Source organism: Eretmochelys imbricata, chromosome 1 (assembly GCF_965152235.1).
Source record: "Eretmochelys imbricata isolate rEreImb1 chromosome 1, rEreImb1.hap1, whole genome shotgun sequence".
Lineage (NCBI taxonomy): Eukaryota > Metazoa > Chordata > Testudines > Cheloniidae > Eretmochelys > Eretmochelys imbricata.
In genome coordinates this window covers 123,594,869-123,609,640 of record NC_135572.1, presented here as the reverse complement: position 1 = coordinate 123,609,640, position 14,772 = coordinate 123,594,869, and the positions used below count along the sequence as shown (strand labels likewise).

The window sequence follows — 14,772 nt, the reverse complement described above, 5'->3', positions numbered from 1 at the left end:
TGCTGAGCGTGGACAAAATCACTACTGCACATATTCCAGAACAAATAAAGTGCACTGTAAACATTTCTGCCATACCCTCAGGCAAATAACACTCTATTCAGCTAATGTTGGACACTGGCTCAGCAGTATCTATACTACCTGATTCCATCTATTTGCATTACTTTAAAGATGTGCCTCTTACTGAACCCAAACTTAACTTGGTGTGCTTTTTGAAAAACCATATTCCAGTACATGGCTGCCTGCCAGCAATAGTTACTTTTGGTGATTGCTGTGTAACTGCAGAATTCTACATTGTCCACAAAGGCACTCCTATCCTTGGCAGAGATTTATTGGCTGCTTTAAATCTCAGGGTAGTTAATGGACGAATTGATCTTCCTCAGCAAAGCACTCTTGCGGTACACACACCAGTTTCAGCTGGGACCCAACACTAGGTTGAGGAGAAACTCGGCTGTGCTTATGGGTTTCTACATAAAGTTAAAATGCGGAATAATGTGATGCCTGTACGACAGAAGTTACAGCACTTACCATTTTCAGTCAGGGAAGCTGTTTCAGAGGAACTTAGAAAACTTGTTCAAAAGGACATTATTGAGGAGATTGACTCCTCGGAATGGGTTTCACCTATAGTAATGATGCAGAAGAAGGGTGGAGGCATTCGCCTTTGTGTGGACTTAAGGGAGCCAAATAAAGCTATTGTGATTGACAGCCATCTTATTCCTCACATAGAAGAAGTATTTACAGAACTCCATGGAGCAAAGATGTTTTCTACTCTTGATTTGCAGAGCGCATACTATCCGGTTATGTTGCATGTAGATAGCAGAGACCTCACAGCACTTATTACATGAGGGACTATTCCATTTTAAACGTATTCCATACCGTCTCGCATTTGCTCCAAGTGTTTTCCAAAAAATGATGTAATTGATTCTGAAGAATCACCAGTGCTATCTGGATGATATTATCATGTTTGGAAATACTTCTGAGGAGCATGACAGTAACCTGCAGTCTGTACTAAACTGCATCAGCAAAGCAGGCCTCAAGCTCAATATTTTGCTAAATTTATGCAAATTTAGAAACACTGAACTCTCCTTTCTGGGGCATACAATTTTGCAGGCTGGACTAAAACCTGATTCAGATCATATTCTGGCAATTTCAAATGTTCCTCCTCCAACAGATTTGCAAACCTTACGTTCCTTCTTGGGTCTTACCTCCTGGTATGCAAAATTCATTCCCAATTATGCTTCTGTCATTGAACCGTTACGAGAATTACTACGGAGAAGTTCAACCTTAGTGTAGACAACAGATGCACAAGCTAGTTTCGAAACAGTGAAAGACTTGATTGTACATGGTCCAGTACTTGCACTATTTAGTCCTGCATTGCCCACAGTTGTAACTACTGATGCTTCTGATTATGGACTTGGGGCTGTCCTCACACAACTTCATGAGGACAACACAGAGAGGACTGTTGCATTTGCTTCAAGGACACTAATTAATGCTGAGAGAAAATATTCTACAGTCGAAAAAGAAGCACTTGCTTGTGTCTGGGCTACTGAAAAATGGAGAACTTACCTGTGGGGCCGTGCGTTCAAGTTGTGCACAGACCACAGCCCTTTGACGATGTTGCTCACCACGAAAGGTCTGGGAAGAGCAGGATATCGTATTGCTAGATGGTCTGCAAGACTACTCTCTTTCAATTATGAACTGGAATGTAAGCCTGGAAACCAAAATGTGGTCGCTGATTGCCTTTCTCGCCTGCCTTTGCCTTCACCACGTGGTCCACTGGAGGATGAGGATGTAGTGGTTGTGCTTATTACAAGCACTCTTACTGCAGTTACAAGAGAACAATTTCAAGCTGCTTGTTCAGCATGTCCAATTCAACAAAAACTACGGGAATTTCTGACAAAGAGATGGCCCAGTAACCATAAAAACCTTGACCCAGTTTTGCTCCCTTATTTTAGAGTTTGGGATGAACTTTCTTTGCTTGATGGCTGTGTGGTACAAGGTACATGCTGGCTACTTGTGCCAGAAGAATTACAGTCAAAACTCATACACCTGGCACACGATACTCATCAAGGAATTGTCAGAACCAAACAATGACTACATGATCTGTATTGGTGGCCAGGGATGGACTCTCAAACTGAAGCACTCATAAAATCCTGTGTCACTTGCCAAATGCATGATAAGACAGCAGTGACATGTACCCCTCCATTACAGCCTGTTCCTCTTCCTGAATTTGCATGGGAAAAAGTGGCGATTGACATTGTAGGACCCTTTGATACTGCTCCAAGTGACTGCCGTTATGCCATCACTTTAATAGACTATTTCAGTAAATGGCCTGAGGTAGTGTTTACATCGCAAATCTCTTCTGCTACAGTAATTAAGTTCCTCTCTTCAGTTTTTAGCAGGGAAGGTAACCCCAAAGAACTGGTTTCAGATAATGGTAGTCAATTTGCTTCCCTGGAGTTTGAAACTTTTCTAGCAGAGAGGAACATTTTACACAGAAGGTCATCGCTATATTACCCTCAAGCCAATGGGGAAATCGAACGGTTTAACAGAAGTTTGAAAAAGAGTTTTCAAACAGCTAAACTGGAAGAGTGATTGTGGATAACCTTCACTACTGATTTCTTGCAAGCATACCGGGCTACACAACATGCCACAATGCAAAGATCACCCACAGAGTTACTTCATGGGAAACAGATGAATACTAGACCGAACATTGCTGGATTGTTACAGGCATGACTTGATGCCCCAACCAAGGATGATATGAGAAAAACAGTTGAACAGAACCAAGCAAAGTATAAGACTTTCACAGACAAGCGGCAGGGTGCTAGGGAACCAAAGTTTGAGTGTGCTTCCTTCGTTAGAATAAGAAAACCTGGAATTTTACGAAAAGGGGACCATAAATTCACAGCTCCTCTTAAAATCATAGAGAAGAAGGGACCTTACACCTATCCACTTTCTGGTGGGTGGGTATGGAATGCTTCTTATCTTGCACCTGCCTATGCACCAAGAGGAGATTATGCCAACACCCAGTCTGCACTGGATGACTTCACTGTAGTATCAACACAACAAGACATTGCACTGGAACGGGGGCTTCAGAAATGGCCGATCAGACCCAGACGACCACCTGTCTGGACTAGAGACTATGTTATGTAGTATCTACAGTGTTTTCAGTGTAATATTTCTGCCAACAGTATACTGTGTCTTGTTTCATATTTGCTCCTGTGGTTAGAACAATAATGTTTATTTTAATTGGGAGAGTTTCTTAAGAGAGGCGGGAATGTGGTGTTTAGATGCTGCTTGTAATGATTAGAACTGGGAGCACTGGCTGTTGGGAGTCTGAAAGGACAGGAAACAGGAAGGGGGGGGGGAAGTTGAGGAGGCTGAATGAGAGCTACCGAGGGTGCAGCAGCAGCTTGGTAAAGAGGTTTCCACTTTAAAAATAAAGTCCTGTTGAAATTTGTTAGTACCTTGCCTGGTTGTTATGACAACGTGTCCGTCTTCTTTGGCAGCTGCCTCCCAACTGTGCTACAGGGCCCTTCTTTTATACTTTCTGTTCTTGTCCTGCCCCTCTGCTTTCGGTGTGGAGAGCGTGGCCTTCCTGGTTCTGCCAACCGGGGGGTGGCTGGCTGCCTCTCACCATCAATCTCTGCGAGCGGCCATGCCTCTTAGCTACGTGGAAGAAAAGCTCAAATGTGATTAATGTTGTTGCTACTCTGTACATTTTATTAAAAATACGAAACTTTTAATAGGACACTCAAGTAGAAACCAAATTTAGATATGTTTAAAAAAATAATACAAATGTTTAATGGTTTTGAATTTTCCAGTAAAAGAGACTTTGGTTTAGATTAAACATTCCCTTCTGGTGTTTGTGTAGTGTATGGAGGAATTTAACTGAAAGATGTAGTCATCTGTTTTCTGGGTACTGCAACGTTAAATGCAGAAGCGATTCTTCCCTCTTCCAGGGTCAGAAGTGAGGTAGCTGCCATTTTGTTTTTCATTTCAAATGCAGAACATTATATAGGAATCCCTGTGCATCCTCTCCCTCCCCCTCTTTCCCCTCGGTATTTATTCTCTTTTTCTAAAGTAAAAGTAATCTAGACTAAAAGTACAATTTTCCCCTTTGTACATGTGTAATTAATGTACAGCATAGTATGCTCTAGATATTCTAACTCATCTTTAACACAAGGGACTTACTAGGTAGGACACGACAATTATCCTCAATTCTTTTTCAAGAGTGCCATAATATCTTGACCTTCTACCACGGATGACACCAGAGAGAGACCTAAAAACTGAAAGACAGTTCCCCTGCCATTGCCGTGTCATTCTTCCTAGTACCACACGAAAACATGGACATTAGGTTTGAGCCTAACTTCCTCTTTGGAATTTGAATGTTCAACCTCCTGGCCCAGAAGGAGACTCTGCTACCAGATGAACCGCACTAATATCTCTGGCTCAGCTGTGTTACAGCAGGTGGAGCACTTTTTTGTAGCCTTCTGCTCTGACAGCAACTGTGTTGGACTCCCTGTTGCTCCTATTCAAAGCTACGGTGAATATTCTCCATGCTGATTCAATAGGGGAATGGAGAGAGTACAATAAAAGGTTAGCGCTACTCAGACTGAGGGTTCTGTTTACTTTGAGAGAATTGGTTGTTCTCTCAGGGTCATCTCAATTGTATGTGTCCTGTGCCTCTCATATCACTGGCCTGTGATGCCTGCTCTCTTTCCCCTATGACCTTCATGTACTCTTTTTGTTTAATAACCCACCTGAGCAAGTTGGTCCTTGACGGAAGAAGGCAGCTGGAATTTGAGGGTGTAGTAGAAAATTTATCTGAAGAAGCTTCAAATGACTGTTCCATTTGTTGCTAAGTTTAGCACAGGAAAACAGTGATAAGAGGCTAGGCTCTTCGGAGCTGCCAGCAATTTGCAGAAGCTATGAAAATGTAGGAAGTTTGTATCTGTAACAGACAGGCCATCAGCATTAGGTAACAAAATTTGTATTAATAGACCTGCTGAGCCTTGAGATGGGATCCTCAAAAGTGCACCCCAATCCCATTCTGACATATGGGACACGCTGGAGAAAGAGGTGACAAGTCAGGGGTCTACTTCATTATGCTGACTGCCCACAGTGGCATAAGTTAGAGCAGCCCCATGACTGTTCTAAATCATGCTGGGACCAGGCCAGTGCAGAATCAGGGACCTATAACTGTCTCTTCAATGCGCTCCCTCCTCTTCTATGCTGAGCAGAGCTAAGCGGTGACAACTGAGCTTAGGGTCTGGGAAAAGAGGAAGGGTTTGGGGAAAGTTGAAGATAGGAATTGGCCCCTAATAAAAAAAATGGAAACTAAACATTCAGTGTGATGACCTGTGCACATCCCTAACCAAGAACTAGGCAGTAGAGAATGAAGTTTAGAACACTGATTTTCTTTGTTTTGAGTTATTAGTATTCTCACTTGGTGGGGTCCAAATTTCTCCTCCTCTGCCATAGAATATGTGGTTCAATAGTCTGGTCTGGACTGATGGAGTAAATAAAGAACAAGGGTTTTTTAAAATTTTTTGCTTTAACATTTACATTCAGATCTGGGGTATAACATAGCCACTTTGTGCTATGCTGCCCTCAGAATCTTGATCCAGAGCTGATGGACCCTTGGAGGATAACTATAATGCAAGAGAGATGGGATTCCTCTGCTGCCATAGAACCACTGTAGAAGTTCCCACGCCACCCTCTCTACACCAATATAGTGGTATGGGCAGGGCATCCCTGGGCTGCATCTGTGATAAATGAAAGGGGGTGGGGAGTAGCTCCCTTTTATGGACACCCAGCTAGCCAGTTAGCTATAAATCCCTCTTGGTGGTAGTTCTCTACTTGCTTTACCTGTAAAGGGTTAAAAAGTCTCCCTGCATAGGTAAAAGGAAGGAACTGGGCACCTGACCAAAAGGGCCAATGGGAAGGCTAGAAATTATTAAAACTGGGGGAAAAAACCTTCCCCTTTGTCTGTCTGTGTTGTTCTCTGGAGAGAGGGGGACAGAGCAGCAATACTGTAAAAAGCTTTGGGCCAAGTATGAAAAATCATCAAATCATACCTAGAAACTACTCATTTAAAACCCCAGATATGTAAGTAGAGCAGCGAGTGTCTAGGAAGATGCGATTAGGTTTATCTCTGTTTATTTCTTTATGGCTTGTGGACTCCTCTGTTCTAACCCCAAATGCTTTTGTTTTGCTTGTAACCTTTAAGCTGGACATCAATTTTGATGCTTAATCCATGTAATTGTGTTTTTTTTAAATCTAGCAAAAAGACAAAGTTCCAAATGTGTATTCTTTCTTTTTGTTTTTGATAAAATTTACCTTTTCTTAAGAACAGGATTGAATTTTTGTGTCCTAGGTTTGTGCATATGTTGTTTAATTAGCTGGTGGCAACAGCTGTTTTCCTTTGTTTGTTTGTCAGCTCTTCCCCAGAGGGGCTGGTGAAAGGACTTGAGGGTACCCCACAGGAAGGAATTCCCAAGTGTGCCTTCCTGGGTTCTCAAAGCGGTTTTTGCACTTGGGTGGTGGCAGCATCTACCCATCCAAGGTCAGAAAAAAGCTGTAAGTTTGGGAGTTTAATACAAGCCTGGAGTGACCAGTATTAATTTTTAGAATCCTTGTGGGCCCCCAGCTTCTGCACTTGAAGTGCTAGAGTGGGGAATCAGCCTTGGCAGCATCAATACTTGGATGTGGTTTCATCCCTTGAAACTGTTAGCAGCCTGTGTAAATTAGAGCAGCCCTACACGCAACAGCCCTTGGACTGGAGAAATGCAAAGGTGAACTTCATGTAACTTTGCATCTCCATATACTACCTCCCTGACTTGCACTGGGTGTTTCTTGGCAGTAGCTGAGAATGTGACCATTAATTGGTTTTTGTTTTTTGGGTTCTGAGTCAAGCTATTTTACAAAAATTCTTTCTTTTTCATTTTTCTTTTTTTCCCCTCCCCCTCTGCCCTTTTCTTTCTTTGCTGGGAATAAGCCACAAACTTCAGCCCCTTACCTGAACTGTCCAAAGTTTGAAATATTTGCTCTAGGTTATTGGTTCATATCAAGGGTTTCTTTAGGTCTAAAATAATTTGCACTCAAGTACTCAAACAAAATGCATCCACTCCAGAAGAAGGGAAACTTTAAACCTCAGAGCGGTGCTGTTTATGGAGATGAGATGTCGGTGCCTTTAGAGAATCTGGTTGACATTTCAAGTGCATCAAAATTCCACAAATCATGTGGCTCTGTTGACATTTCTATTGTTCTCAGTAGCTTGCCCAGTTGTAATGTGTATCTTACATAGGGTGAATATTGACATTTTTTTTGAGAGAGAGAAAATAACTGTGTTGGATTTGTTTTAATTCACTCTAAAATATTTTTTTCAGCTGCATATTTGCTCACATACTATTGGTTGATCTAAATTTATCTCTTTTAGGCTTTGGCTCATCTTCATTTAATAGATTATATAGGAGAACAGACAGCTTTGTTAATAAAGGTACATTTCAATGTTTATAGTTATTTCACTCCCAAGATAGAGAAATGTTTGTATTGCTTTACTAAATATACTGTCTAATCATTGCATATTGAAGGATATGTGAAGGGTTGTATTCCTGCAAGGGTGCATTTCACCCTTCAGTGTGAATGGTCTTCAATATCCATTGTGTATACCTCTCCAAAGCCAGAATATATGATCTTATCTGAATAGTAAGTCTTTTCTGTAGTTTTAATTAACTAATAAATGCGGGGGGGGGAGGGGAGGGGCATATAATGTACAAACAGAGGGGAAAAATCTGTGTAATTATAGCTGCACAGGACATTTCTTGTATGAAACATAAACATGATGGTTGGAAAAGTCACTTGCTGCATGCCTCCTTTCCCACATTTCTGTTGAATCAGTAGAATTAGTGTGTGAATAAATCCTTCAGTTATTTGTTTTTAAAAATTTATTTTATATTCATATCCCCTTTTAAAAAATGAGTGTGTTGATGTTCTAGTGAAGAATTATGCCATTAGTAGCACATAGAAATATCAAGGCTATTACTAGAGCTGAAAAAAAAATGTCGGTTGTAACTTCATTTTTCTTAATACCAGGTGGTTCCCGAGGATCAACGCCTAGCAGTTGCTATCATTTTAGTACTCTGGGTCTCTGCTCTGGCATCTTCCCTAATTGACAACATTCCATTCACAGCTACAATGGTATGTCTCTCTTCGTTAGATGTGTTTCTTCTTTCCATTATGTGCAGTGAGTCCAACTATTTGATAACAAGCTTTCTTTGTGAGACCTCAACTGTGTTACAATTGCCCCCACCTCTTAGAGGCAGTGAATATCATTACTGGGCTTATTCATCCCATTTAGGCATCTCAGTGGCAATTTGTACATACAAATATCAGATTTTCAAATGCCATTATGATGATGAAGTACGAAATTAGGTGCACCATTGTACTTGCATTTTTGCACTGGCCCTGGGCTTCTGGCCTTTTAAGCATCTGGCTCTCAAATCTTATTATTTTTGCATTAAATCCATAGTGGCACTTCATAGTAATTCATAATGACAATGAATAGTCCTTGGGCCAAGGAAAGAGTGAGAACTACTCTATAAAAGCTGGTGCTTAGGGCACTAACCTAGAATTTGGAAGACCCAAGATCAAGTCCCTGCTCCAATGCCTATTTAATTATTTATATAAAAAAGGATCAGCTTCAACAGGAGAGAATCAGAGAGGCCAAATCCACTGGAAGAGGCAGTCTGCATTTCCAACCTTTAGCCCAGTAGTAAGGGCATTCTCCTGCAGTGTGGGAAACTGAAGTTCAAATCCCCTCTCTGTATCAGGCAGAGAGGGGAATTGAACTTGGGTCTCCCACATGCCAGTTGAATGCTCTAATCATTGGAGCTAATCTAGTTTGGTCTAAATAGGGACAAAGAACAGGAGCCACGCAAGAACTAAACAAAAATTGGATTAAGTGAATCTATGGAATTTTTCCATTGCTTAACTAATATGATTGATTCCAAATACAAAGGTCGGTGGTTGAGCTGAAAACAAGAAGAGGAAGCTGAAATGTGGCTGACGGATTGTAATCCTAAAACTCTTTTGTTCACTTCAAGCATTTAAAATTGAAGATCCAGATTTCTACCCCAAATCTACATTTAAAAAGAGATGATGTCACAGTTCCATTTTAACAAAATGATGGAAAATTCAGGAAGCAAGATCACAAAAGATCGGACAGTTGAATTCAGCATTTTGTCAATGTCTTAGAACCGTACGATTCTGTCCATCCAGCTCAGCAATAAAGTGTGTTTTCAACACATTCTAATAAGTTTGGTCTAAACTTTGTAATAGGTATGTGTTGTAAGAAAAAGAGCAACCACAAGAAAACTCCACAATAATTTGGTTCAGTGGTTTTCAAACTAGAGTACATGAGCTCTCAACAAGGGGCTACATAAGAAAAATTCTGTAATGGCATATTTTATTTAATAAAACTTGGCAATCTAATCATAGGTGTATTATGACCCTATCTCATATGGCAGTACACAGTAGACTACATTATTTGGAAAGGGTTATGCAGCCTAAAATTTTTGAAAACCACTGTATCTGTATCTATATGTATCTAAGGGCAGATACAAAAGAGTAGGGCCTACTAGTTCAGAGAGTGGTTACTCAATTATTGTATCTCTTGTGTTTTATGTACAGAACTGTAAGCTTTTCATGCTGGACAATGTCTGGCTGTTTATGCTTGCAGAACGTATATGGTGAATCACATAGTATTGATTTGTTTCATTCCACAAAAATATTCTTGATTTTTCAATGCTCCTGTTCTCCTTAGTGTGTGTGTGTTGGATATACCCACAACAACCCTGCTTAAATGCTTTATTTTTTTCATTTTAAATGCTCGCTGTCTTAGCATTGTTAATTCAATAGCCAGGGAGTTTCCCCCTAAAAATGTTAGGTGATATAATGGGGGTAAAAATCATGTTCCTTATTTTAATTGATTTGTTTTGTAAGCTGCATATGTTGAGCCATCTATTTATATATATTTTTCTTTTATTACCAGGGACTAAAAAGGTAGCCATAATAAATCCTAGTTTTCATTGACTTTTAATACTATTTTCTCAATATACTGTATTAAATAATTTCTATTAACTATATTGCTGGCAAGGTGACTGAAACTTGACAATTCATTGTCAGAAACCAGACTGATTTTGACCTGGCACCTTTTAATCTCTAAAACTGACAGGAGCTCTTCATTTTCAGTGCTGTATTTTTCACAGGTACTAATGTCCTCAATGCCACTTTTATTTTTGGATCTCCCTTTGTCGTCTTCTATACCAGAGTGTTCTGTACAATCTTCAGTATTCCAGTCCACTGGTAAGACTAGACCCTAGCAAACTGCAGAGACAGACTGTCCTTAATGAGACATCGACAGTTTTGAGAACTACAGATACATTTTTCCGTGAATACACATTCTGAACAGTGTGTGCACTTTTCATTCCAAACAAACACTTTTCTAGTGTGTAATTCTTAGAAAAATATGTACCAAGAATTAACATGATATAAAATTAAAGTCTAAAAAAACCCAACCCCTTGAATAAAGAACATACCATTATCAAGTATGTGCAGGCCAGCTTGTGGGTAGCCTTTTGCGTGTGCACAGGAGAGATGTGACATGGTACCTTCCACCCTCCCTTCTGCCCCTATGCAGGCATTGGGCACAGAGCTGTGGGGTAGCTGAAGCCACTCTTCCTAGATAGTACTGGCAGTGTTTCTAGCTTCGCAGTGGGAAGAGAGAGAGGGACTCTATCACTACCTATCAGAACTGAGCCAGCTGAGAGAGGAATGCCCATCACTCCCTTTCAAAGGGTGATTGATCTGCTGTTGCTGAAGCAGCATGAATTACCTTGAGTAGAAAAAATAATTCTGTCTGAGTGAGCTGCTGCACAGTTCTTCCTCACTGCCTCCCCTACCACATTCTCCATGGCTTAACAGCCACAATGTAATGCATTTTCTATATTTGTGCTTCAAGGAGGGCTTTCCCCGTCACCCTAGCTTTTCCTTCTGCTTGATCTTACAGTCTAATCAACATCCTACGTGTGTGACTGGTTTTTGTCATAAAAATGAATTATGTACCAATCATCATTATGTTTTTCACTGTGAGATCAAATTGAAGATTGTGTCTGTTAAGGACAGATAAAGCTCCTGCTTAAAAAAATATCTTTGGTAATTAGGCAACTTGATAAGGAAATTGTATGAAAAAATGTTATCAAATTTTTAAAATATGCCCTGTTTTGAGTATGCCCACTTTGTGATATTTTTGTTTGCAAATGATGTAAAACAAAGGATAATCAAGGAAATGGAGGGCCTGTTTTACTCAAGGAGACTAAGAGAGATTGGTTTGTTTAGCCTAGCAAAACAAAGGCTTAGTGGGGGCATGATAGCTTTCTATAAATACATCAGGGGGGTAAACGCCAGGAACTGTGAAAAGCTATTTAAGTTAAAGGACAATGTTGGCACAAGAAGAAATGGGAATGAACTGGCCATGAACAAATTCAGGGTAGAAATTAGAAGGTTTCTAACCATCAATGGAATGTGGTTCTGGAACATCCTCCTAATGGGAATAGTGGAGATGAACAACCTAGCTAGTTGTAAAATGGAGCTTTGATAAGTTTGTGAATAGGGATTATATGATAGAGTTGCCTGCAATAGCATGGGACTGGACTCAGTGACCTGGGAGATCCCTTTCAATCCTTTGTTTGAGTCACATACCAAAATCAATAATTTGCTGAGTGCCCTCCATTCCAATTGCAGCAAGGGGATTTGAAGCAACCCCAAAACCTGTTGAGTCAGGTTCAGTTCTGAGGCTAGAAGGTACCAGTGTCATCATTTAGTCGGACCTTCTGTCTAACACAGGCCATACAACTTCCCCCAAAATAATTCCTAGAACATATCTTTTAGAAAAACATCCCATCTTGAATTAAAAAGGTGTCAGTGCTGGAGACCACAACAACTTGTGACAAATTGTTCCAAAGGTGAATTACTCTCACCGTTAAAAATCTATGCCTTATTTCCAGTCTGAATTTGTCTAGCTTCAACTTGCAGCCATGGGTTATACCATTCCCTGCTAGATTGAAGAGCCCATTATCAAATATTTGTTCCCTATGTAGGGACTTTTAGACTGTAATCAAGTCACTCCTTAACCTTCCCTTTGTTAAGCTAAATAGATTGAGCACTTTGAGTCTGTCATTATAAGGCATGATTTCTAATTCTTTATTAATTCCTGTGGCTCTTCTCTTAACCCTCTCTAATTTATCAGCATCCTTCTTGAATTGTGGGCACCAGAACTGGAGCACTGTATTCCAGCAACGGTTGCACTAGTGCCAAATTCAGAGAGTAAAATGACCTTTCTACTTCTATTTGAGATTCCCCTGTTTATGAATCTCAGGATACATTTGCTCTTTTGACCACAGCATCACACTGGGAGCTCATGTTCAGCTGATTATCCACCATGTCCCCCAAATCTTCTTCAGAGTCACTGCTTTACAGTCTTCCTTTAGTTTTTGGGGACATCATCCCAGGCTTCTTTTATGGCACAGAGCTGAGAGGAATATGAAGACATACTGCATCTTGTAGAATGATTCATACTTCTTGGATCTGAATTTATTTCCTGAGGCTGATTCCCACTTGTTGGTGTTTCCTACAGGTTTTTTTTTTGTTTATTTACACCAATGTAACAACCCCAATGTGTGTTTCATACATTTATAAAATTGACTCCACATAAATTAATACCAATGTAATCATATGTGTTATAAAAGCAGTGAAGAAAATGTTTATCTTCATATTTTTATATTTGCTTTATTTTTATGTACATGACACATCCCATGCACTAACCATAACATATAATACAGTATAAATAAATACACTCTTAACTGACACTATTTTAATTAAATGTGTCATTTATATAAAGCTGTTAGATGCCTGGATTCTTCTGTGCACATCAGTTTATATATCTATAGAATGAAGGTTAGTGAGGGGATTGCCTTAATATAACATGTGTTTGAGGGCACTCCTCTTACTTTCAGGTGCAATAATTATTTTCCACAGACATACCATCTGTCTCAGTATCTGCAGGCAGGCACTTAGCCCTGTAGCGAGAGGGCAAAGAGAAGTTGGCTTTGCTCTGCTGAACCCCATCCTTCACTTTCCCTAAATCATGCCAACAGCACATTAAACTTTCCAGCAAAGCTAGCAAACTCACTAGAAATTAGTGAAGGAGAGATTTCTCCTCAATAAAAACAAGGAAAGGGGTGAAAGAAAGAAACATTAATCTCCTGATATAAAGTTGTTGCTCTCATATAACTACTGTTGTCTGTACTGTTTGTAGTCCCTCTCGAGGGTAGGAGAAATGAGCATAAGCTTTGGCATATGGTTGACACACAAATAGACACTGGCTTTTGCCTCTGTTGAAGGGCGCTATGTTGCACTAAAAAATTTCAAAACATTATTGAATTCTAAAGAACATGAAATAAATATGGGAAAGGTAACAGTATTGTGTTTGTTTTAGCTAAATGCATCCTGTTTTGTAATAACCAAACTTGACTTGCTGCAGACCCTTGTAAATATATACAGTTTGGTTCAAAGACTGTTTTATAAGGAATCCTCATCTGAAAAATATATATATTGAAGCCTAGAATGCCACATTTCCTTCCAACCATTTAATATTTTATGTCTCTATTTGCAGCACTGGGTTAATTGAATCTGTAAATGAGATTGAGGTTTTAAGCATTCAGAGTGTGTTCAAAACTGATCCATAGCACATACAATTGTATAGATTAACATGCAAAGGACATTAAATGTTATTTAATGGGAAAAATGGAGAACTACTATTCTTAAATTCAAGTTCATACACTGACTTCTCCTGTGTAAAATATCATTGTTAAAAGAGGAGACATCCAATGATGAAAGGCCTGATCCAAAAGGCCTGGTCCAAAAGCCAATGAAGAAAATGTAAAGAGTCTCGTTGACTTCAGTGGTCTTTGGATCAGGCCCTACGGGCCAAGGCAACAGCAGATGAGCCAGCACTCTTGTCCTTGCAGCTTTAATTAATGACTCCAGAGCAGAGCCAATTATCAGAGCTGTGCCTAATGGATGTGCTGAGGAGAACTAGGAGGCTACTTAGACCATTAGGCAGATGATATAAAAGGAAGGAAGAGGATGGGAGGGAGGTACTTTTCCCTCCTTGTCTCAGGAGCTGAGGGCTCCCTAGGCCTATAGATATAAGGCCATATAATGTATGAGGGTGGTGGAAAACAATATTGTAAATACACGTGGTGTTTTACTAGAAAAAGGTCTCTGAGCTGTTTGTGGATTTGAGAAGAGGCATGAGAGAGTGGGACCCTGCCACACCCTCCAAGAGTTACTGTTGAAGTGCAAGATGTTTGGTTCCTACATACACTACTCAGTGTCATTAGAATGAGGAAACACTTGGATGGAACTGAAACAATGTGGTTGTGTTTTATCCAACTTTGATTTGGGGGCATTAAGAATTAGTCTTTTCATGAGACTCTGTACTCTGTGTTTGTCTGCCGGGGTAGTTCACGATGTCTGCACAAAACTTGGGGCATTCCTTGGCTCAGTGAAATATTTTGAACTGGAATTCTGGAACTTAAACTGACTATTTCTCTTTCAACTCCAATCCAGTTATTGAAAGTTCAAGTTCAAGATGCAGCATTGCTTGTGGAGAGTTGCTGTTGTTATCAAAGGATATGTGTTAACTACATT

General features: G+C 40.0%; 1 protein-coding gene across 1 annotated transcript in view; it reads left to right on the top strand.

The window, feature by feature from the left end:
- Positions 1 to 14,772, top strand: part of OCA2 (OCA2 melanosomal transmembrane protein) — a 286,600-nt gene that overhangs the window by 189,467 nt on the left and 82,361 nt on the right. The window contains exons 19-20 of the mRNA XM_077807125.1: positions 7,439 to 7,498; positions 8,095 to 8,199. Coding sequence (XP_077663251.1) covers positions 7,439 to 7,498; positions 8,095 to 8,199 — 165 coding nt within the window. The remainder of the gene's footprint in view (positions 1 to 7,438; positions 7,499 to 8,094; positions 8,200 to 14,772) is intronic.